The 24,680-nt window shown below is 48.6% G+C and overlaps 1 protein-coding gene across 3 annotated transcripts in view; it reads left to right on the forward strand.

The window, feature by feature from the left end:
• Nucleotides 1–24,680, forward strand: part of LOC119965323 (follistatin-related protein 5-like) — a 709,947-nt gene that overhangs the window by 433,483 nt on the left and 251,784 nt on the right. For all 3 annotated transcript variants that reach the window (XM_038795916.1, XM_038795915.1, XM_038795914.1), the window contains exons 5-6: nt 1,748–1,938; nt 11,173–11,293. In XM_038795916.1, the coding sequence (XP_038651844.1) occupies nt 1,748–1,938; nt 11,173–11,293 (312 nt within the window). The remainder of the gene's footprint in view (nt 1–1,747; nt 1,939–11,172; nt 11,294–24,680) is intronic.

Here is a 24,680-nt window from a genome sequence, read left to right on the forward strand (position 1 = left end):
TTCACATTTCTAAATGGGATTAAAAATAAAAGAAGAATGTTTTTTTTAATTTAAAGTCATTGTGATTTTAATACGCTGAGAATTGTTTGCATATGTAAGTTATAATTGACATTTTAAGAGTATGTTTCTCTTTGAACAGTTCACCTCCAAATAATATGGAAAAGATTGATCCATTTATTTAATTTTAATCATATGGTCGTACATTCAGGGTATATTTAGCATTCTGGTACTAATGCTGAAACATTGATGTTAAAATCATTGCTAGCCTCCCTTTCCAGATTCCCCCAGGTTATCCAGCATTAATACCAATGCCACCACCCGAACGTGTATGGGAGTGACTGTATACACTGGGTTGTATTCTCCGCTGTCCGCCACCATTCCACTTAACGGGCTGTTCCTCAGGCCAAGAATCACGTGGGCGGGATTTACTACAAGTGTTTTCTAGCATGGCCTTGACGTGGTGGACCTCACGGTGGGTCAATCCATCCGTGGGATACCCTCCTCCTCCCCACAATGCAAGACCTGCCCACCCCCACAAAGCCCCCGCCCCCCCCCACCCCGTGTCCCACCGTCCTTATTAGGCTGTGATTGCCAGCTTCCACACACACACACACACAGTTGTCAGCCTTGCGTCATTCATCTTCCTTCATGGTTGAGTAACTCTAAAGTGCTCGAACTACAATGCTTACAAACAACAACCACTTCAAAGAGTTAAGTGCTGTCAATTTCCAGCTGAGCACTTCAAAATCGCTGAAGTGTGAAAGGGGGGATTGGAATACACTTAACTCTCTTGGAAGATGGATTAAGCAAGGCTGATAGCTGTGTGTGTGGACGCTATCAATCAAAATGCAGGGGTGGGGGCTGGATTGCGATGTGGGGAGGGGAATGGGGGGCTGATTTGCGATGTTTTAAAAAAAATTTAGAGTACCCAATTATTTTTTCCAATTAAGGGGCAATTTAACGTGGCCAATCAACCTAACCTGCACATCTTTGGGTTGTGGGGGCGAAACCCACGCAGATACGGGGAGAATGTGCAAACTCCTCACAGACATTGACCCAGGGCCGGGATTCGAACCCAGGTCCTCCGCGCCGTAGGCAGCAATGCTAACCACTGTGCCACCGTGCTGCCCATGATTTGCGATGTTGGGTGTGTGGACCACATTATCAGGGTGCCCGCTCAAAATGGTGGCCCAATAGCAGGATTCCCTCACAATCCTTACCATGCATAAATTTGCATGACGAAGGATAGTGAATCATTTCCTGGTCTGCACATCCGGTGGCGCAAATCAGTTGCAATTCACCTCTGGTGGGAGAACATGGGGGTGAATTCGCCGCCTCCAAAACCGAGTGTTTCTTGGCGACGAGTCGTGACTGGCAGAGATTCTCCATTCCAGCTGCCAGCCAATGGGATTTCCCATTATAGCTATTCCACACTGCCCGGAAACCCATAAGCAGGGGTATGCTACCGGCAGAACGGAGAATCACGCCAGTGGAGAATTCATCCTGATTACAGGTATGATTGGCAAATGTAACAAGGTGGCAATTGTGTGCATAGCCTTGAAATCAGCTATCACTGACCCACTATTCCATGGCACCCGGACATAGGTGATTTCCCTGGATAATATAGAACTGTACAGGAAAGATTTTTTCCATCTATCTCAGATCCAAACGGAAGAATTCTGAATCTGTACCTTTGCTGGATCCCCAACAAAATAATCATAACTAATCTGAAATATCTTTTGCCTAGGTGAACGGTGTGAATTGGCAGAGTACAGCAGGCTGAAGAACATGTTGCTGGACCTACAGAGTCAGAGGTATTTCCAACAAGAAAATATTACAATGGATACAACAACGCTGAAGAAAATATTGGTGCAGAACATGTTTAAGTACTTTGACATTAGTGGCGATAGCCTTATAGACAACAGTGAGCTGGCAAAGGTGGGTGTCATGGCCTGTGAACTTCAATGTAAAAATGTGTTTGCTTAGTTATTTATTTTGCTTTAGTTCTACAGCTGGTAGCACTCGCATCTCTGAGTTTTGGATTCAAGTTCTATTCCAGGGCTTGAGCACAAATGTCAAGACTGAAAAAAAAAAAAAGAAAGACTGATCTCCAGTGCTGGACTGAGAGAATACCGCACTATCAGATGTGCCTTCTTTCAGGTGAAGCATTCAACCGAAGACTATCTTCAGAGCATGGCTGACCGGCGTCAAACCAGCGCCGGCCCCAATTTCGCCGTCGGGTGACGGAGAATCTCACCCCTGTAATTGTACACCATTGCTGCAAGTCTGAAAGGTTTGTACCAGTGATAATAGCTGCTGGATTCAGCTGTCTAGCACATGTCCCTGCCTCCAAAAGAGAGAGTTATTTTGCTGGCACATTTTTAAAAAAAGGGTGAAGCTTAGCTTTTTTGAGTTTCTTGGCTTTGCTGATCTGAGCAGACTTGGACAATTGAAACCGAACAACCACTAATTGTGGGGAGCCATCAAAATAGATATAGAAGTGGTGATTCAACAAAAAATGTAGCAGGATTCTCTGATCTCCGGCGCCAAAATCGCGTTCAGCGATCGGCTGGAGAATCCAGGTTGGCACCAAGATCGGGGACGGTGCCGCTTTTGCGATGCTCTGCCCCATCCAAAACGATATATTCTAGGAGTACGCCGCACATCGTTATAGACAGCCTCAGGACGTTACCTGAGGCCCTCCCCCGATGCTCCGCCCCCGATGGGCTGGGTTCCCGCCGGCGTGGGTCACTCATGCTGTTCTGTTTCGGGAATACGCGTGGCGGCTGTGGACTGAGTCCAGCACCGCCACAGTCAGAGGAGAGCCAATCCATGGGCAAGGGGGGCTTTGGCAGGGGCTGGGAGCACTGGTGGGGGTGGTCCAGGGGTGGCGAGCCTGGCCAAAGGGGGTCACTATTTGGCAGGCCTGGTACGCGCGCGGCCGGCACCATGTTGCACAGCGCAACCACTGCAGGCCGCAGCAGTGTGAGGCCATGGGCCCAGCAATTCCCCGGCCGTAACCGCAACTGGAGCCGGGGGCTGCATGCCTGCTAGCCCCCCACCAGACGGAGGATCGGTGGACTTTTTGCGCCGTGTTTTCGGTCGTAAAACGCCACCGTTCCCACGCCGGTGTCAGGGCATAGTCTCTAAATTGGAGAATCTAGCCCATGAACTCTGAAGCCCCCATTGAGCCCATGTGGCCTAATTCAAATGGATTTTCTCCAGCTTCCATCTGGTTCTGGTGCAAGGCCCTTTTGTTGTCATTTATACTGACAGAAAAACATTGCAAAAATTCTTCAAAAGGAGACGGGGAAAATCTATATAGAGTCCAACCACTGAACTGCGGCTACCCCATTGCTTATATCATTGTTCAATGAACATCCATAACCACTGTTCTGTTTTCTGTCCTTTTGGCTAACTTCTTAACGAGGTTGTCACATTTTATCAATAAGAATTGTATGTGGTATCTCATCAAATGCCTTTTGAAAACCCATGTGTATGGTACGTACAGTATTTAATTTACTCAACGAGTTCCATTAAACATGACAAACGTGACAGCCTTTTCAAAACCCTTGCCGGTTGTTCTTAATTAATTCAGCCAATAAGAATCAAAATTCCTGCCAATCAGATCGAGGTAGCAAATGTCACGGGCCTGTATTTTCTGCTCCAGTTCTTCTCAGGCGGATTTGGTGATGGGAGCTGATAATCTTCTGAGGACCAAATCGCATTTTACGTTGGCAAAAAGTCAGGGGAAGGCAGTCATGCCCAGACTGGAGGTGGCAGGGTAGGGCAGTGGTTAGCACTGTTGCTTCACAGCGCTAGGAACCTGCGTTGAATTCCCGCTTGGGTCACTGTCTGTGCAGAGTCTGCACGTTCTCCCAGTGTCTGTGTGGATTTCCTCAAGGTGCTTTAGTTTCCTCCCACAAGTCCCGAAAGACGTGCCTGGTTAGGTGAATTGGACATTCTGAATTCTCCCTCCGTGTGCCCGAACAGGCGCCAGAATGTGGCGACTAGGGGATTTGCACAGTAACTTCATTGCAGTGTTAATGGAAGCCTATTTGTGACAATAATAAAGATTATACATTACCCTGGCAATGCCGGGGCAGTGCTGGGGGGTCAGGCATTACGTGGGGTGGGTCGGTGGGTGGGGGGGGGGGGGGTGCAGGGCTGAGGGGGGGGGGGGGGTGGTTCAATTTAAACTTTTGTACACCAGGGCAGCTTTCAAATATGGTGCCACAATCTTTCAAAACCAAGGGTGCAACTCTCCAGAAAAATTTCTGAGTGATCTCAGGGAATTGCCACAAGCTTTCCGGCACTCAGCCCAACGTGCCCAGCAAAACAATTCAACGCTCATTCGTCCACTTAACGAGGCCTCACGGGCTTCGCACCGCAAGTGAAGGCTTGCCAGCTGATTCGTCAGGAATGCGCTCGCCAGCCCCCAATTAACAAGGTCGAGCAGCACTTCAGCTCCAATTGTGCAGCCAACCCCAGCCAGCTCGCAATAATGGGGCCAAGGAAACCTGCCCCAGGATTCGGGGATGCTGATCTGAGAAGGCTCTTGGAGGCCTGGAGTGAAGTCCTGTTCCCTCGAGGGTCCTGGAGGGTGAGCCAGTGCTGCCACGGACGAGGTGGCGGCAGCTGTGAGCTCGGGGAGTGTGACCAGGAAGATTGGAATCCAGTGCTGAGAAATGGTCAACGACCTACAACGGGCACCACAAGTGAGTAGACACCAATGGCCCACCCCTCTCTCCTGCACCCTCCCCCGAGACCTGTCTGCCCCGCGGGAGCATCCACTCCCCAACTCCATGCGACCCCCAACCCTCCCTCCACCCTCTCCCTCTTCAAACCCCACCAAAACCCTCCTTCACACACCCCTTCCCACCACTGTGAACCACCCGTGTGGCTAACGATGTCCTCGCTGTGTCTCCTCAGGAAAAGTTCTCCCACAATCGTCGGGAGAGGGCCCAGACTGGTGGAGACTTGCCAGACTTAAGAAGAGCAGTCACCCAAGCGGAGGCTGGCGGAAGCTGCAGAGGTGAGGAATACCGGGCTGAAGGACCTGTCAAATGAGAGTAGCTATTGCCTTACTGACTGACCACATGTCCGTTCTCCCGCAGGTCCTCCAGCAAATGGAGCCGGCCCATACTAGGCGGAATCCTCTCCTGCCCCAGGAGAGTGCAGGAGAGCACGGAGGACGTCACCGTGATAGTTGCAGCACGGCTGTCATCCCCACCCTCCACCAGCACAGATACACACAACTCGGTGGGACATGTTAGTGGACAGGCCTTTGAGGCACAATCTGGTGAGCACCACACTGCTGCTGATCTGCTCAGGTGGTGTCAGGAACTACCAGACGAGACAGCGATCCGAGGTCTACGGGATCCCAGGACCCAGCTGGGTCCCAGCCTGATGCTGAGCCTGTGGTACAGAGGTACCCGGAGCTGATGGAGACAATAGGGAGCAGCTGGGACATTCAGAGAGAAATGTCAGCAACACTCCAGCAGATCCATAGCTGCATGGAGGAGTCCCAGAGACTACGGGCGCTGGAGTTGTCACACTGAGAGGCCAACATTGCTGGAGTGGTGGTGGCAGTGGAGAACCTGGTGCACGATGTTGGCACCAATAGTGAAGGTATCCAAGGCGTTGTGCAGTCGGCGACGGCCATGGTTGAGGGTGTCGGCAGAATGTCCGACTCATGGGGGAAGTCACCCACTACAAAATTGACCTTGATAAGATTTTGCCGGACATGTCCCACTCTCAGATGGGAATAGCCGAGGCGCTGCGGAGCTTGCCCCAGTTGCAGGTGGGCATGGCTGAGGCACTGCATTGCATGTCCCAGTCACTGAGGAGCATCTCCAAGGGCATCAACATGATGGTGCAGACCATGGGGAACCACCAGGGCTGGCAGAGCCAGATGATTCAGGGGTAGCTGGGGCTTGAACCAGCTGCACCTCATCCCAAGGTGAACCCCAGGGCCCTATGGGCAAGGAGTGGAAGGTTGGGGGGTGAGAGGCGGCACTATCGGGAGAGTGGGCACTTGTATTACAAAATAAACACCTTTGTGCACAACCAGTATGATGCCTCTGTCACTTTCTTCCGACCTCTGAACCCTTGGTCCATCTCTTCAGGCATTCCCCCCCTGCCTGCAGCACCCACCCACCTCCAGCCATGGACATGACCTGGAGTTGTGTCCCATGCCCTGGGTGTTTGGATATTGACTGCTGCGTGTGTGATTTTGCATCCCGCAGTGTTCAGGCACAGTATCCAGGCATCAAGGTGTGATTGGGATGCTAGGCAATGACTCCCATATGCTACATGGCCCGTCCATTCATGGGAATCCACTTGGGATGTGTGAAGTGCTCATTTAACCTTGATTGCCAATTCCCTATTAGCAATCGGCTTCAGTAGCAAGGCCAGTGGCCTCATCAGTCTGTGGAGGTTATGGGTGGTCAGTGGACAGACAGGCAGGGAAAAGGGTTGCCCCAGGAATGAGTACACAAGATCCAGGGGTTGGCATGGTGGTGCTGCATATGGTTGCCCCCCCCCCCCGTTACCCCCCCATGTCTCCTCCCACCCTCCCATGGTGACCCACCTCTGCGTGGGTACCCCACCCCCTGCCAAACACAGGGGCAGCAATCCCAATGCCACAGGGCTCTTTGCTTGTGACCAAAGGTGGCTACTCACCTCCTCGTCTCCCCTCAGAAGTCCTTCCGCCAGGTTAACGCATTTCAAAAGGAGTCCTAATCGGCGCTAGAGTGACCACTTGCTGAGGAGGCTGCTGAATTACGGGAGGCCGTTGGACGTGGGGTAGCTCTTGTTAATTGTATGGAAATAGGGCATAAGTGGTGATAAAGAGTTTCTCGCCACATGACAGCGAGACCCCGATTTTGCCCATGGGAGTGGGCCGGTTGCATTGCAAACTGTTAGGTGCCGGGTGCGTTTCTCATTTTTGGCCAATCACTGGCGTAGTTTCACTTGACCGTGAGCGTAACAATGGCAGAGAATCGCGCCCTAAGTTGCTGGCAGGTTCAATCGAGCCCATCCCACCAACATGATGTCACGGGACTCGCTCTGTGAGGTTTTTTACATTATGGGTGGAATTGCCAAAATTGCGCACTGTTGGATCAGGCACAAAAACTGTGTGAAGATGCCTTTGTTTACCAGTACTCTGCAATTTCAAAGGGCTGCCAAGGATCACACAGCCAGCTGTGGGAGCAGGGTCTAAACAGGCTGCAAAGCTGGGAATCTGAGATCGGAACTCCGATCTCAAAGTCACATTAAAGATGCCCGCCATCCACTGCCATTGACATCGGGACTGTATCAAGGAGATCGGAACCGCCTCCATGGAGATTAGGACACTGCCAAACCCCAGAGATTGATACCCCCCCCCATGGAGATCAAGACTTCCACATCCACTGGGATTGTGGTCCCCCCACAGAGATTGGAACAATCCCTAATGGAGAGAAGAACCCCCATGCCAACAAGGAAACCCCCCCAACCCCCACAAGCAAGAGGGCAACCACCCCCTTACCAGGCAAAGAGGACACCCCTTCCCACCCCAACACCAAGAAGTGACCCAACACCCGTCCTCCTACACCCCTGCCAACATCGGGGCACTCGCCTTCCTCACTGGAACCTCTGCAACCTCCATGTCACTCGCCATCACTGTTAAAAGTTGCTGTTTGGTTCAGAAGAAGGTGAATTTTCAGTCAGCTTTAAACAAAGGTTCTACTTGTAGCTACTTGCAGCTGGAGCTTGTTAATTAGTTAATTGCATTAGGCCAATTTGCAGAGGCTAGATTCACAGTATAAAAGGGATCCAGCTACAGTGCAGACTTTGTTTGCACTGAGTGCTGAATTTGGGTGCATTTGAGTGCTACAGTGAGAGTTTGGTGACTGAGGGAGTAAGGTGCTCCTTACATTTCATTTCTTATATTTATCAAAGAGCGTGAAGGGAGCCGGGAGTTTACAGAGAGTGCAGCTGACTGGGAGCAGAGTCAGAGGGCGGAGTTCCAGTTGGTCCACAGGGCAGCTATATTCTGTAAGGTGAGAGGGGATGGAGGCTAGGGCAGTTGCATGCTCCTCCTGTAGGATGTGGGTGGTGAGGGAGACCACTGGTGTCGCCGCTGATTATACCTGCAGGAAGTGCACCCAACTCCAGCTCCCCAGAGACCGTGTTAGGGAACTGGAGCTGGAGCGGGAGCTCGATGAACTTCGGATCATCCGGGAGGCAGACAGGGTAATAGAGAAGAGTTACAGGGAGGTAGCCACACCCAAGGTACAGGACAAGAGTAGCTGGGTTACAGTCAGGGGAAAAAAAACAAACGGGCAGATAGTGCAAGGATCCCTCATGGCCGTTCCTCTTCAAAACAAGTATACCGTGTTGGATGCTGTTGGGGGGGATGACCTACCAGGGGAAGGCCCCAGCGGCCAGGACTCTGGCAGGTTGATCGGGTTGTTAAGCAGGCGTATGGTATGTTGGCTTTCATTAACATGGGGATTGAGTTTAAGAGCCGCGAGGTTTTGCTGCAGCTTGATAAAACTCTAGTTAGACCACACTTGGAATATTGTGTCCATTTCTGGCCGCCTCATTATAGGAAGGATGTGGATACTTTGGAGAGGGTACAGAGGAGATTTACCAGGATGCTGCCTAGACTGGAGGGCATGTCTTACGAAGAAAGGTTGAGAGAGCTAGGGCTTTTCTCACTGGAGCGAAGAAGGCAGAGAGGTGACTTGATAGAGGGGTACAAGGTGATGAGAGGCATGGATAGAGTGGATAGCCAGAGACTTTTCCCCAGGGTGGAAATGGCTGTCACGAGGGGACATAATTTTAAGGTGATTGGAGGAAGGTATAGGGGAGATATCAGAGGTAGTTTCTTTACAAAGGGAGTGGTAGGTGTGTGGAATGCACTGCCAGCAGAGGTGGTGGAGTCTGAGTCATTGGGAACATTTAAGCGACTCTTAGACAGGCACATGGACAGCAGTAAATTGAAGGGTGGAGGTTAGGTTGATCTTAGATTAGGATAAATGGTCAGCACAACATCGTGGGCTGAAGGGCCTGTACTGTGCTGTACTGTTCCATGTTCTGTTCTCTCACTGACGCTGCCCCGATGCCCTGCACAGTCTCTGGCTCCCATCCCCCCACCCCAATGCATGCACAATCCCCCTAAACACCCGTTGGACCCCCTCCATCACTTGGCAGTGCCAGGGGATAGTGCCAGGGCATTGCCCAGTCATGTCCCTCACTACCCGGGGCAATGCCCAGTTTCATGCCCCAAGCATGGTCATCACAGCTGGTTTATGTTTTTGAAAAGCAGTAGTGATTCACGCCATCATGACGTCACACCGACTGGGTGGCGGGATAAGGCATAGTCGGGCGTTATGGCATCAAGCCCGATAAATATATGTAAACAGAATAAAAATGATGGAAATCAGGTTCAGGCCGGGCATGAACTTGATCATATCACCAGCAAGGGGATAGGAAAATCTCAAAATGGGACGTTACCGGCACAAATCCCGTTTTAGCCCTCTCACAAGATTCAGCAGCCATAATGGGATTCGCGTATGCGGCGAACGTGCTTGCCCTATGTTCCTAACCACACAGCGGAAAAAATCGCCATTGATGCCAGCGGTTTCAATGTCGCTTTTCCCACCTGCTGCCACCCTCTGCAAAAAACTGGTAAAATTCCGAGATTATTTTTGGCTCATATCTATTGTGATCTATTCACACAAGCTGTCCTCTTCCTCTCAGCTTTATCCTTGTTGCAACTAGCCTTCCGTGTGAATTATTCCAACAAGAGCCGTGATGATCTGGAATGCTTTGCTTGAAAAGGCGGAGGCAGCAGTTTCAATAATAACTTACAAAGCCAAATAAATGTATTCTTGAAAAAAGAATTGCGGGCCGATGGGGAGGCAGCAGGTGACGGGACTAATTAGATAGGTCTTTCAAAGATCCAGCACAGATACACTGGATCAAATGGGCTCCTTCTGGGCTATACAATTTTAGCATCCCTGGAGTAGGGTTTCTATTCATAGATTGAAAGATGGGAATGTTGACAAAAGAAAGAATGGAGACATGTCTCCGTTGACAGAGAATAAAATTAATTTTCACTGCACTGTGCTGGATGTCTGCACTGACTATATATGTATGTGTGAGAAAGTAGGTGTGGAAAATAGACAGAACAAGCATCTGTGAAGGTGCGAAAGATAGATTGTGACAGGGAAAGAGTGATATGATGGAAAGTACTGCATTCTGGGACAATTAGTGCCAATTTCTTTTTTAAATGTGTCTTCACTATTGCTGTTAAAATAATCACAGCAGGTCACTGAGTCATAGGGCGAGATCTTTTCGCTGTTCACGATGGGGGGATCTTGCAATCCAGCTGATGGCGTATCCCGCTGTGGGTTTCCTGGCGGCATGGGGTGGATTCATTGGGAAATCCCATTGACGGGACCAGAAGATCCTGCTACCGGCCAATGGCGTGCCTCAGCCTGTCGCCGAGATACACACAGCGGGGAGGCTAGAGAATCTCGCCCATAGTGTTTTACAGCACAAGAGACCCTTCGGTCCGTCATATCTGTGCTGACCATCAAGCATCTATCTATTCTAATTCCTTTTTTCAGCACTCGGTCCGTACCCTTTTATGCTATGGTAATCGGTGCTATGGTGATTTAAGATTATTGAAGGTTGTTAAGGTACAATACCTGTGCACATAATATATTCATCATGTGTGCATTTGGAATCCAACTAAAACAAACACTGTGATCAAGGCTGTCCTGTGATGCTATGAATTCATGTATGAAACCCTACACTATATATGTAGCATTCTGATTACACCACAATTCATTATAAAGTTAATTTCAATCTGATCCAAGGAAGAGGGCAATAGCATTCCGCTCAGAAACCAGAAGAGAGAGACTTTCTAGAGCTATTTAATTGCATCTCCATGCAGACAGTTACATGGAGCATTAGGCAGAAGCCTAAAAATGATGCACTTATTCCTTTTCAGCTAGGACTACTGCACAGCATGGTCTTGAAGAGGATGATGTGGGAAATGTAACTCTTGGCATGAATTCTGGTAATGTTTCAGGGTCAAACCTATTTGTCTAAACTTGTAAAAGTTAAACCTTTGTATTTATTAAAGTTTATGCAAGCCATGTCTCATTTTTCCAGGCAATGACAGAAGATACCCTTGATAACGACCCATTTGACTGCAATCTATTTGATCTTCTTCAGTATGATGACTACAACAATGATGGGGTGTTGACACTAGAGGAACTCTACACAGCATTCCGTAAGTCTTGGCTAAGGAGAGTATCTTTGTGGTCCCGTGTAAAAACACACCTAATGCGAGCTTAATAATTTTCAGTCACTAATTTATCTGCCCAGTGTTCAATTACCAGTCCATCTTGTTTGGATAATGCTTCTTTCGTTACTTAGGTGTGCTTCAATTCAGGAAATTTATGTAGATGACTGTCAAAAGTCAGTCTATGTACTGTGATGTTATTTCCGTACAGTAGTGTTACCATAGAATTCAATTTTTGCATGCAAGGCAGCGTTACTGTAGTGAGACACGAGCTTGACCTCCACCTTTTGTCCTCACATTGTTGAGTCTTACCTTGAAGGATTCTGTTAGTGCAGGCCATAAAGGTTGCAGAACAAAGGTAGGTTCATTGCTGACATCCTTTTGTTTGTCTCCTGTCAGCCACTTTCAGCAAGACGGTCACTTAGCAGCCTCTTAGCTGCAGGTGTTTGTGGGCTTAGAATGAAAATGGGGGAAATTTTGACGATATTCAGATAATTTTATATTGAAAACGAACTGAAGTCATCAGCCCACAGGTTGTAAATGTGATTAAATATTCTATTCTATTCAAAGGTAATTCTTCAAATGTTCCTACTTTGCATCTCAGGCCTGACTGAATGCTCATTGATTCTCTGTCCAACCACATGGTAATGTTCTATGTCTTTGGTGGCAACACAATACTTCCCTTAGAGGAGGGGTGCCTGAAAATACAGGTCTCCATAGGAAATGCAATGAATTGTGAGGCTGCGAATATTGGTGGTGGGGGTGCAGGGTGTGGTGAGGGTGGTTGGTCAGGGGGTTGGTCAGGGACCTCATGGTGATAATATCCCCATCTTAACATGTTATTTTGCTTTAATGCCTCTTAAACCCAGTTTTTGCCCGAGAGACCATGTGAGTTTTCCTCTTAGGTTTCTAAAATTAGCAGCATTTAATTTTAAACAAAACCTTATTCTACTCTGGTGAAAAAATAAGTGACGTCCTCCTGATTGTCAAGTGAGTTTAGAAACTATGGTCAGAAGCTTTGGGCCAGGCCCGCCAGTGGGTGCCCCTGCGGCGGATGAAACGAGCCATACTAAAGTCCATTTACTTCGGCAGGACTGGAAGTCCCAACGGTGGGCGGGCGTGGAAAATTGCTGCCAAAATATATTGTTTTCAAGGTTCTCTTCCATATATCCAATTCCCAGCTCGCCAGAGTACAGTGTGCCAAACACCAACTTTCAAACAGCCGATCAAGTTAGAGAAAAGCAATTTCTCTTGAAAGTTTTTTCATCGGTCCCAGTAAAGGGGAGTACTCTAAACGTGTATGCCTTTCTACCTTTGCTGTGCTTGAGAAGCCATGATATGTTTGCAGGCTAGGCCAGCTCCTAGCATGTAGTAAGGTTATTTACGATTAGAATCCAGAACACAGAACAGTAAACAAATATGTCACGTTTCTGTTGGCCAGCAATTTTAGGGAGTGCATTTAAGTTCCAGCAAATAAATCTCTCTGAACTGTAAATGTTTCAGCTTTAATAATATAATCAGTGTGGGAAGAAAATACATATCTAAAAGTCATCTAGAAATCATGAGTGTATCAGAGGGAGTACCCTCCAGTGCTATAAGCAAGAACTGACACTCAGTAGATGACATATAGTTATGGATTGAAGTTACGCCACGCAGTATTAATAACAAATGCAATTTCTCTGTATGTTGTTGTAATGAAGTGTTATCCTATTTTTTAACAATAAAAAATAATATTAATCTTTATTATACAAGTAGGCTTACATTAACACTGCAATGAAGTTACTGTGAAAATCCCCTAGTCGCCACATTCCTGCGCCTGTTCGGGTATACTGATGGAGAATTCAGAATGTCCAAATCACCTAAAAGCACGTCTTTCGGGACTTGTGGGAGGAAACCGAAGCACCCGGTGGAAACCCACGCAGACACGGGGAGAACATGCAGACTCCGCACAGACAGTGATCCAAGCCGGGAATTGAACCCGGGTCCCTGGCGCTGTGAAGCAACACTCTGCTAACATGCTGCCGACCAAATCATAATGTCTGACTTGACGCAATGGGCTCAGCCAGGATTCAAACCCACGACCTCTGGCATACCCGAGACGAGAATCATACCTCTCGACCAACGACTCAGCAAAAGAGCTGCTTTGCATTGGCCGGGAATCAAAGGCGAGAATTCGACCACTGAACCACCAATGCAAACTACACAGCTGAAGCTGAACTTTTAATCCCAATGCTTGAGTTGCAAACAGATGTGGATAAGTAGCAGCCAAAGCAAACTGCATGTGACCACCACAGAGATACAGGAAGAGAAATAGCAATGAAAGACCGACCTTGTATTGGTCGAAATCGAACCCGGGCCTCCTGCGTGGCAGGCGAGAATTCTACCACTGAACTACCAATCCTGCTTTTAAACTGATCAATGCCTTTATTAAATAAGATAGGGCAAAAAACATTTTGTAATCACAACACTACATTTGATATTAATATTGCACAGCTTGATTTCAATCCATTTGACAATTTTCCCCAATAGCGAGGGGTAATGAGATGAAATTATCTCTTTGGGGTAACAGACTATTGGTGTTTTCCTCATCAAATTAAGTGGTTATGTTATCTGTCTAATTGTGGAGGCTGTTTCAGCATTTTATCTCTGTTGGGTGGATGATTTTCACTTGTTGAGTACACAGTGATCAGTTTATCTGAATCCTTAGCTGACAGCAGATTTCACTCATGCTGTTGCATTATACGTCTAATATCATCGAAAATCCTGTCTGCTAATGTGACAATCTCGGACACAGCATCCCTGTAAACTGTTTAAGGATGTCGATATCATGGACACCGATACATGTAGATGAGCGAGGCTATTAATGTATTTTATCCTGATATCAAAAGAGGTATAAGAATCACCATGATTTGAAATGTTGATGCCCTTTAAAACTTGACAGTGGATATTGCAAGTTGCAGTCCCTTGTGATGTATCAAGTTTTATTACTGATTCTGTTTCCCTTGCCCCTTTTCCTCTGCTTGTCTCCATGAAAATGTAGCCCAATGTCTGTTCCCATTTCCTTCTTATTATCTATCACTTTGAGCTAGAGGTACAGATGTTAGCTCTGCATAAAATGTACCAATGATGGGAATTTATAAAAGGTAAGTCGGACGGTTGACATCTAATACTGGAGCTGTTTGATTGCACTCGTAAGTAACTTGTACCACAGAAAACAATGTAATCTGTTATTCTGTGTTTAACTCTCTTCAGCTGCATAGGTCTCCATTTTCTGCACACCTATTTTCCAAACTATTTATTTCCCAGGTCTGGTTTTCTCTGCTCCTCCCTCTACTTCCTCCTTCTCTGGATCTTTTCAGCGGTGTGATGTTGAGGTGCTGGTTTTAATTTTGCTAGGTTTCTATAGAATGTTGAGTACCTGGCATTGGATGAGAAAACAGGAGTCTGTACTTGTGGCTTTAAGGGACATCACAAATCGCAAGTGCATAGTTTCAAACATTTTATGATCATCATCTAAATCCTGAGTTTTATTGGCTAACTTTAATTCATTGAGAGATACACCTTGTCATTTAAATATGAGTGATTCCCCGTTTGGTGTAGAGATGCTCACAGTTTCATTTTCATTTTGAGAGAAATAGGACATAAAAATGATATAGGGCATAAAAATATTTTTACAACATGGAATCTGAAGTATGTGGCAGACCATGCTGCTATGATCTGAGGCAACAGTCATTTGTCTCTATCTCCTGTCAGATTACAAAGCGATTCTCTACGGTTCTGGATTCTGACACTAAGAATGGATCAAGGGTAGGCTTGGCATGGCATAGCATATTTTAGGACCACCTGCTGTGTCTCAGAATGGTTGCCAGGAGCCTTTGCATCGCAATTCCCTTTTGTGTTGAAGTCTTAGTTTCAGTCGTCATACGGTAAAAAAAAACTTTGATTTCTGACAGGAAAGATTGTTTGGGGAATTACCTCTCCTTCAAATTGCCTACATCATAGTGGCCATTTTAACAGTGGCAGTCCAGAAGCCGACCTTTCACCTGATCTCTTGGCTCCAGGTGATGACAGGGGAATCAAGAAAGAAAAGATAAATGAGAGTAACTATTTTTTGAGATGGAAAACCTTTAATTGTTTTCTCTGGCAAATAGATTTGATATTTACAGAACTTCGATCTCTTTCAGTATTTTGTAATTGGTCAATTCAACTGTAAAATTAAAATGTCAGCCATGAAGACTGCACAAATGAAAACTGAAATGTAAACATATGTTACGAATCCCAAATTGCCTTACAATAACACATCTTTATCGGGACTGAATAAAGTTTTCACACGCCATAATTCTTGCTAGAATATGATGTTCTGGGATGAGTTGCCTGTCTCGTTGCATTATTATATTTTAATATTGAAATATTCTCTGCTTCATATAATATGCCAAACCTTTCACAGGACAGTAGCCCAAGATTTGAAACTCTGTTCCATGTGACAATGTGTAGCTCAGACAAAACTTATAAGCGACTGGTTAATGCACTATATACTTGCACTATTCTTTTATGTTTATGGCATGAGACTAGATCTAGATCCATATCAATTGGGATTGAAAACCTCCTCTCCTGCACGGCTGTGAGACCTGGGGCAGGATTCTCTGTTTGGGAGACTAGGTACCAGATTCTCCGGTTCTGAGGCTAAGTGTGGAGGAACCATGGCGCTTTACGTGGAAAAAAATCAGCAGCACCCCCTCACTGATGCTCCGACCAGTGAGGGGCTAGCAGCCGCGCCACGTAAAATGCTCGGCCTCCACAAAATAAATGGCCGGAGAATTGCCGGGACTGTGGCCGCACATGCGCACGGCGACGACCTGCAGTGGTCGCACCATACAACATGGTGTCGGCCGCGTGCGGACCCAGCCTGGCAGAAAGTGCCTCCCTGGACACCCACTCACCGCCACCTGGCCACCCACCACCAGTCCCCCCAGCCCTCGCCAAAGCGCACCCCCCCCCCCCCCCCCCCCCACCCTCCCGGCCAGCAGCATGGCTCCTGCCTAACTGTGGTGGCGCTGGACAGTCTGCAGCGCCACTTCGGGTTCATGTGCAGCTGGGACCGGATGCCAACCGCGCGGTCGTGAACCCAGCCCATCGGGGGTGGAGCTTGGGGGGCGGGCCGTCAGGTGACACCGTGAGGCCCTCTCAACGGCGTGCGGCGTTTCGGAAGGGGTGGAGCATGCGAAACCTGTGTAAAACAGGCGCCACCCCCCCGAAATCGGCATCAAGAAACAAAGAATATTGCCCTATGTTCTCCTGCCGGAGATGAATCGTACCTGATTTGCGCTCACGCTGGGAGCACACATCAGGAAGCGAGTCACGATCCTTAGCCATGCAAATTTATGCAAAGCGAGGATTGCAGGGTATTCCCTAGGGAATCCCACTATCTGGCCACCATTTTCAGAGGGCAGCCAATAGCGAGGTCCGGCGGCTGGTCCCCTCTCCCTCCCAGCAATGCAATGCAGCGCCCCCATGGGATTTTCTTGGTCACCTCCCCTTCCCCCACCCACACAGTATGTGGGTGACCCAACCTCCCCCCATCAACCTTCCACCAGAGATCCCAATGAGAGAAACCCTAATTAGAGAGACTCCCACCAGAGACCTCCATAAGAGAGAACGCTGGAGGTCACGCATAAAAGAGACTTGTGCCTGCAAGCCCCCTATTAGAGAGATACCTGTCTGGAAGCTGGAGAGCAGTACAGACAGAGACATTAAATACAAAATCACTGCTTTAAAAGTCACCTGTGCAATACACCTACTGGCTAAGGCAGAGGAAGCAGCACCTGTTAATTCCTGGAAAGGGACACGGTCAGGACATATTGCTTTTTGAGGGTTCACTTTCCAGAAGATCGATCTAACTTCGGAAGCTGTGACGGTAGGTATGGGTGTGTCCAAAGCTGTTGGGGCAGTTGGCAACCATTTGTTGGTTTCCTGCTCGAAACGAGCATAGAATGCATTGAGTTTGTCGGGGAGGGGTACGCCGTTGCCGGAGATTCTACTCGGCTTTGCTTTGTAGCCCGTTATGTTGTGTCAACCTTGCCACAACTGACACGAGTCCATGTTGTTAGCCGGTGGCTCTAGCTTATTCTGGTATTGTTTCTAGGCATCCATGATGGCTTTGCGGAGGTCGTACCTAGATTTCTTGTATAGGTCAGGGTCGCCTGTCCTGAATGCCTCAGACCTGGCCTTCAGTAGGGAGTGAATCTCACGGTTAAACCATGATTTCCGGTTGGGGAACACACATACTACCTTCTTTGGCACGTAATCTTTGACACACGTGCTGATGAAGTCTGTGACGGTAGTGGCATACTTATCTAGGTTGGCCGCTGGGTTCTTGAACATGGACCAGTCTACTGACTGCAAGCAGTTGCGTAGGAGCTCTTCTGTTGCGTCAAACCTGCATTGCACGACCTTCTTAACCGGATTCTCCCGCTTAACTTTCTGCTTGTATGCCGGAAGAAGGAGCACTGTCTTGTGGTCTGCTTTTCCGAAGTGCGGGGTGGGGATAAATTGGTATGCGCCCTTGATGTCTGTGTAGCAGTGGTTAAGAATGCTGGGGTCCTTGGTGGGACAGGAGATGTGTTGGTGGAAGTTTGGCAGTATACTTTTGAGGTTGGCCTGGTTGAAGTCCTCGACCACGATGAATAAGGCCTCCCGGTGTTCTGTTAATTGTATTTATAGCGATGTAGAATTCATTAAGCACCTTCTTCACTTCCGCCTGGGGTGGGATGTAGACCGCCGTGATGATGGCAGACATGAACTCCTGTGCAAGGTAGTACGGGCGGCTCTTCACAGTCATGTATTCTAGGTCCCGGGAGCAATAACTCCCCAGGGTCACCATGTCTGAGAACCCGGAGGAGTTTATGAGGAGGCAAACCCCTCCACCCTTTGCTTTGCCCGATGACGTTGTACGGTCTATCCGTTGCATTGAGCTGTCAGGTGTGGTATAGCACAGTCAGTTGAGGCAGGAGTGAGCCATGTCTTGAGAAACAGAACCCACAGCAGTCTCTTACTTCCCTCTAGTGTTAAGCTCATCCAGCTTTTTTTTGATTGTTTGGACATTTACCAGGAGTGTACTGGGGAGAGGAGACTTGAAACCGCGTGGTTTTAGTCTCACCTGAAGACCGGCGCATTTCCCGATCTTCCTCGGTCGGCGGCTGATTCTGGATGGTCCCGGGATCCGATGGGAAATCCCATTGCGGTGAGGGACTAGAAGATCCCGCTGCTGACCAACGGCGGCCACCGAGAAACACTCCACAGGGAAACCAGAGGATCCTGCACAATGAATTTGACAGCTTTTTAAAACATATTGCCTGGTGGTTAAAGGTAAAATCAATTAATTCAATAAAACCTGTCACGTTAATTTAATTTGAATTAACAGTGTTCTGGATAAGTGACGACCACCGTTGGTTCACATTTTATACTTGGTGCATAAGTCGATGCATTTTCCGATGCTTCAAAGGTCAATGCCACGATCTACGGTAAATCTTTTCATGCCATTCCTCAGGATAATGAAATAAGACTTGGTGAATGGGAAACAATCATCACAGTGGCACTGATAGTTGTAACTGTATTCAGTAGACAAGGCTGATTAATCAGAAAAGAAAGAAAGTACAACTAAATCAGCATTCTGAGAACCCCATTGTAAATCGCAGTGACAGGTTTACAATGAGATATGCATATTTATATATACATATTATATATACATATGGATCAAAGGTTTAAATGCGCCTGAAGGTCACCTGAATTTAGTATAGTGGAACTCATCTAATGTTTCTAAATGTCCTGGTGAACATGAAAAAAAGATTAGAGCAGTATTTTCAGAAGCCTGTTATCAGAGGGAGATTAACACCTTCCTGCAGAGGCAAATAACATGTTTGGCAAGGCTGGTCAATTAAAGCTGAGAAAATAAGTGATCATTTTAAGTACTGCCTTTATTGCAAGCAGCCTTGAACATGCTCTAATCAATCGCTGACTGTGCATTTTCTACCCAGCAGTTTACTCATTAAATTTTTTTTCTGCTTTTGCCTGGTGAAAATGCAAATCTGCTGTCCTGAATGTCTGTAATGATGGAAGGTATAACAAGCTTCAGCTCTGTTCAAGGATGACAATTGTCATGTAAGACTACCTTTAAGAAATGGGTGTTTAAGAAATGTACCTTTAAGAAATTGGGCAGCACAGTAGCATTGTAGATAGCACAATCGCTTCACAGCTCCAGGGTCCCAGGTTCGATTCTGGCTTGGGTCACTGTCTGTGCGGAGTCTGCACATTCTCCCCGTGTGTGCGTGGGTTTCCTTCGGGTGCTCCGATTTCCTCCCACAGTCCAAAGATGTGCGGGTTAGGTGGATTGGCCATGATAAATTGCCCTTAGTGTCCAAAATTGCCCTTAGTGTTGGGTGGGGTTACTGGGTTATGGGGATAGGGTGGAGGTGTTGACCTTAGTGCTCTTTCCAGGAGCCGGTGCAGACTCGATGGGCCGAATGGTCTCCTTCTGCATTGTAAATTCTATGTTGAATGGGTGTTTATTACTGCAGTGATGTCAGAGTGTGGGTGGAGCTGGACTGTCTGTTAGCTTTTTACTTTCATTTTAGGCTGGATAGCTGCAGTCACAGCCAGAAGGTGTATTAGAGTCTCTCTCTGTAATCTGAAGACTGTAAGTCGATCTTTGTGATTTAAAACTAATAACAGTAGTTACTTTAACCTGACGTGCTTCTGCTAAAAGGTGTTTTAAGTTTTATGGATGTTAAAAGGAAAGCTTAAAGGTTTACTTAGTGTTGCATTCTTTAGGGGTTGTACTTGAATGAATGGTTGCTAAGATGTTCACTGTATGTTTTAAAAACGTTAACTTGAGTTCATAGAATAAACATTGTTTTGCTTAAAAAAATACTTTTCCATTTCTGCTGTACCCCACCTGTAGAGTGGGCCGTGTGCTCCCCATACAACAATCTATTAAAAGCTGTGGATCAGGTGAACTCCATGATACACTTTGGGGTTCTCTAAACCCTGGCCCATAACAGAGTGCAGAACTGTCTTGTACATGACAACCTCGTCAGAAGCAGCATTCTGTTATTATTGTTCTGCCATTTCCTTCCAGGCTCAGTTTTGAACCAAGTGTACAACCCTTCAACATTTTTTAATATACTTTCATCAAGATTCAGATACTTTCATCTTGTCGTCAGAGGTAAGTGGGGATTTCCTGGTCGGCACACTGGATCTAACCCCACAAAATCGGATGGGTCAGAGTGGATATCTGTGAAGTACCTCACCCAACGTTTCTTCCACTTTGCTGTAAGGAAGCTTCTATTACAAGCCAAGAGTACAACTTATTTGATTTTGCAATTTTTGCTGTACTCAAATGAACCAGTTCTTTTCGCCATAAACCCAGAAATTCTCCCCACTAATCCTCTAACATAGGGCTGCATTTTATGCCTCCCTGGTGGGCATGTTTTTGGCAAGAGGCTCATGAAATACCAGGGACGAAAAACCCACCATCTTTCAGCCCATTTTCATGCTGCCTGGAAAACATGATAGGCAGGCAGGTGCCGTGATAGGCAGCCTTCCTTCCATATTTTTAAATAAATAAAAGGACAGACCAGAATAACGTGCTGCCCATGCCATATTACAGTTGGGCCGGCCATTGTTTTTTTGATGAAACTGATGATGATAATGATGATATTTTTCTGCGGCCAAGGGAACGTACACTGTACAAGGGAGGGGCTTAAATGGCTGGAAGGGTTCTGTCCATTGAGGTTTTACCAGTGTACATAGGAGGGAGCTCCCATGATGAAACCACCATTCCACTTTTCATCCTCCTGACCCCTACATCCCTAAGCCCCCTCCCTGGGTGGCTCGATCTCCGCCCACCCAAAACCGCCAACTTACCTCGCTTCTTGATCCATGGGCCCAGTATTTAGTTCTGGAGCTGCTAGCACTCCTGGGTGGCCTCTCATTGAGGAACAGAAGTCCCACTCTCGGCTGATTTAGCACCAGCAGAGCATTATGGCAGTGGGTAGGGCTTCTTGCAACTACGTAAGTTGCAATGGTGAGGAGGGAGAGGTGGTTGTGAGCAATGTGTTCCCCCCTGTGAAATCCAGTGCAAAGTTAATTGGAACATGCTTAACCGTGTTTCTGAGGTACATCATGGACAGAATTTTACACTCTGTGGATCCTGAGTTGGGGGTGGGGAATGTAAAATAGCATGGATCGGATTCCCTTTGGGATCCCACCATCCCGACCCGGATGCGATTTTACAATGGGGCAGCACGGTAGACCAGGGGCACCAGCTCCCGTGACCCAAGTTCGAACCCCGCTGGGTCACTGTCTGTGCGGAGTCTACACGTTCTCCCCGTGTCTGCGTGGGTTTCCTCCGGGTGCTCCAGTTTCCTCCCACAGTCCAAAGACGTACAGGATAGGAGGATTGGCCATGCTAAACTGCCCTTAGTGACCCCCCCCCCCAAAAAAAAGAAGGTTCAGAGGGGTAATTGGGTTACGGGGATAGTGTGGAAGTGAGGGCTTAAGTGGGTCGGTGTGGACTCGATGGGCCAAATGGCCTCTTTCTGCACTGTATGTTCTATGTTCCAATGGGGTAACCTCAATTCTCAGACTGGCGGGAGGCTGACGACCAATGGGGAGACCTGATCGAATGAGGCCAATGTTGTCACCTGTGCTGTCATTGAGCAGTGATTCGGACTGCTCAATATCCGGTTCCAATGCCTGGACCGCTCTGCTGGTGCCCTGCAGGACACCTCCCAGAGGGTCTCCCGCCTTGTGGTGGTCTGTTGTGCTCTCCACTATCTGGCACAGTCCTGGGGCGACACGCTGGAGGAGTAGAGGCATGCGGCCTTGTCTGAGGAGGAGACGGACTATGAGGGATGGAGGTCCCGCAGGAGGAGCCGGGTGATGGAGGAGAGGTGACGGCAATGGTCCCGCATGCCCGGAAGACCAGGGATGCCCTCATCCTTGTTTTGTCCATCAGCTCACATCCTCCTCCCTCCTCATTCCTCCCCCCAATCCACCTTCCCCCAATCCAGATTTCCCATTACCCCCTGCCCCTTTCCCTCCCTGCCCCCAACCCCCCTCCTCCCCAATCCCTTCTTCCTCCCCCAATAACCCCTCCCTCCCCCATTCCCCTCTTACCACCCATTTCCCATTCCCCGACTGTCCCACACACTCCCCCACCCCCAGGCCCCCCCAACCACTCTCTTCCACCCTCCAAGGGCCCCAAGATGCTGGGCCTGTGTCAGCACTGTCAATGGGTCAAATTGCAAGGCAGCAGAGTGATGAGAACTCGCTGTCAGGTTAGCCCTGGTGCTCCTCAGTTCATGCCAAAGTCTGACACCTATCTTTCTGCTGTCAGCGTGCTCAGCCCCATCCTCTGAACGGGGTCTGTATCGGGGATGTTTGTTTGCCCAGGGGTGGGGGGGGGGGGGGGGGAGAAGTGAGGTGTTGGGGGTGTTGGGGGAGTGGAGGGCAACAGGAGCTGGTGCTGCAGGCAGGCCCACTGTGAAGATTAATGTGACAGGGGCTTCACAGGTATCAGGTGTAACATATTTTAATTGTGAACATTTGACATTTCAATTCCGCACCGCTACAGATAGCGACACCCCCCCCCCCCCCCCCCCCCCCGCACCCCCCCCCCCCCCCACCCCCCAAGCATCCCATTGCCCACTCACTGATCCTCTCTGTTGATCTTTCGGGTCCACTGCTATGTCTAGTTGTGTCCCCAGGATGCAAATCAGAGGTGGGGGCAGCCTGCTGCCTGCCACAGCCTTTGGCCTTTGATCCCCTTGGTGGAAGTTCCATGTAGAGTCTGGAGCCAGGGGGCCCGGCCAGCTTACCAGTGTCACTGGTGTTGCCATTCCACCCTGTTCTGACCTTGAGATGTGCTGGTTTCAGGAGGGACGGATTCAGAAATACTGGAGACTACCTTCATCTCTTTGGTGGCAGACCCCAGACTGTCCTCCAGTGCTTCCTCCTCCCTGACGGAGCACATAGAGCACTGGGGGCCTCCATGGAATGGAGGGGCAGCTGGAGTGAGCTCCAGTGGCCTCTGCGTCACCTGGGTCCACTAGTCTTCCCCATTGTCTTCTCCCGCAGCAATGCTCATCAGTGACTGGGCCACACTCTGCAGTGCCTCGGCAATGTCCATCTGCATCTAGGACATGTCCCTCATTGGCTGGGACATGATGTCGAGGCCCTCAGACATGGTCATCACAGACTGAACCATGCATTGGGCACCGCCACTCAAGACGCGAGAGTCATGTTCCAGGCTTTGTAATGCGGCCGTCACCAGACCAGTGTTGGCCTTGGTGCCACGCATTGTCGGCACCATCTCCAGCAGCCGCATCAACTCTGGGAGAACCTTATCCAGAGGCTCAGCATCTGACTGGGACCCAGCTGGATCCTGGGATCCAGCAGACCTCCGACTGCTGTCTCCCTTGGATGTTCCTGCCTCCACCTGATGTGCATCAGCAACTGTGTGGTGCTCAGCAGATTGTGCACCAGAAACCTGTTCACTAATGTCGCCCACTGAGTTGTGCGTCTCTGAGCTGGTGGAAGGTGTGGAAGATAGCTGTGATAAATCGATGGTTGTCTCCTTGGAGCTCTCCTCTGAGGTGATCTCTTGTCTGACAGAGAGTGGAACAGTTCCGGATGGCCAGGCCTCATTAGATGGTGATTCTGCGAGACAATGGACATGTGATCAGTGAGAGGGAAGGATCATTTTGTCTGACATGAACAACTCACTTGAGACGGGTCATCTGGGTGAAGGGGCAGTGGATCCTGACTTCTGCGGCCCAGGCCAACTTCATTGTTGGTGACTGATCTCTTCTCGGACAATCCTACGATTTCCAGGGTCTGTTCTTCATAGTGGGTGAGGACTCGGATCTCTGGTACTCTGCCCTCCATTTTGGCCCTTTCCCGCTTATTATGAGCTATCTTCTCCTGTGAGGACATTGTGAGCCACACGCTTGATGGGTCAGAAGGGGTCATAGCAGATGGCATGTGTGGGCACCACATGGACATGATGGGGTTGTGGAGGTGGGTGCCAGTGGCTTCTGAGGAGCAAGCACAGAGATTGGATGTGGGGAAGATGCAATGTGTCACCCAGCGATTTGTGGGGGGTGGTTGGGAAGTTGAGGGGTGGCATGCGGATCTGATGCCAGGAGATAGGTGGCAACTTATCCTTGCAGCTCGTTGGAGTTCATTGGTCTTCTTCCGACATTGGACGCTGGTCATGCTGCCCGCACTGACAATAGTTGCTGCCACTGCCCCCCCCCAGGTGACCCTGCTGCTGGCCCTCCCACCCACATGGGAAAACAGGATGTCTTGTCTCTCA

This window comes from Scyliorhinus canicula, chromosome 4, assembly GCF_902713615.1.
Source record: "Scyliorhinus canicula chromosome 4, sScyCan1.1, whole genome shotgun sequence".
NCBI classification, from domain to species: Eukaryota; Metazoa; Chordata; class Chondrichthyes; order Carcharhiniformes; family Scyliorhinidae; genus Scyliorhinus; species Scyliorhinus canicula.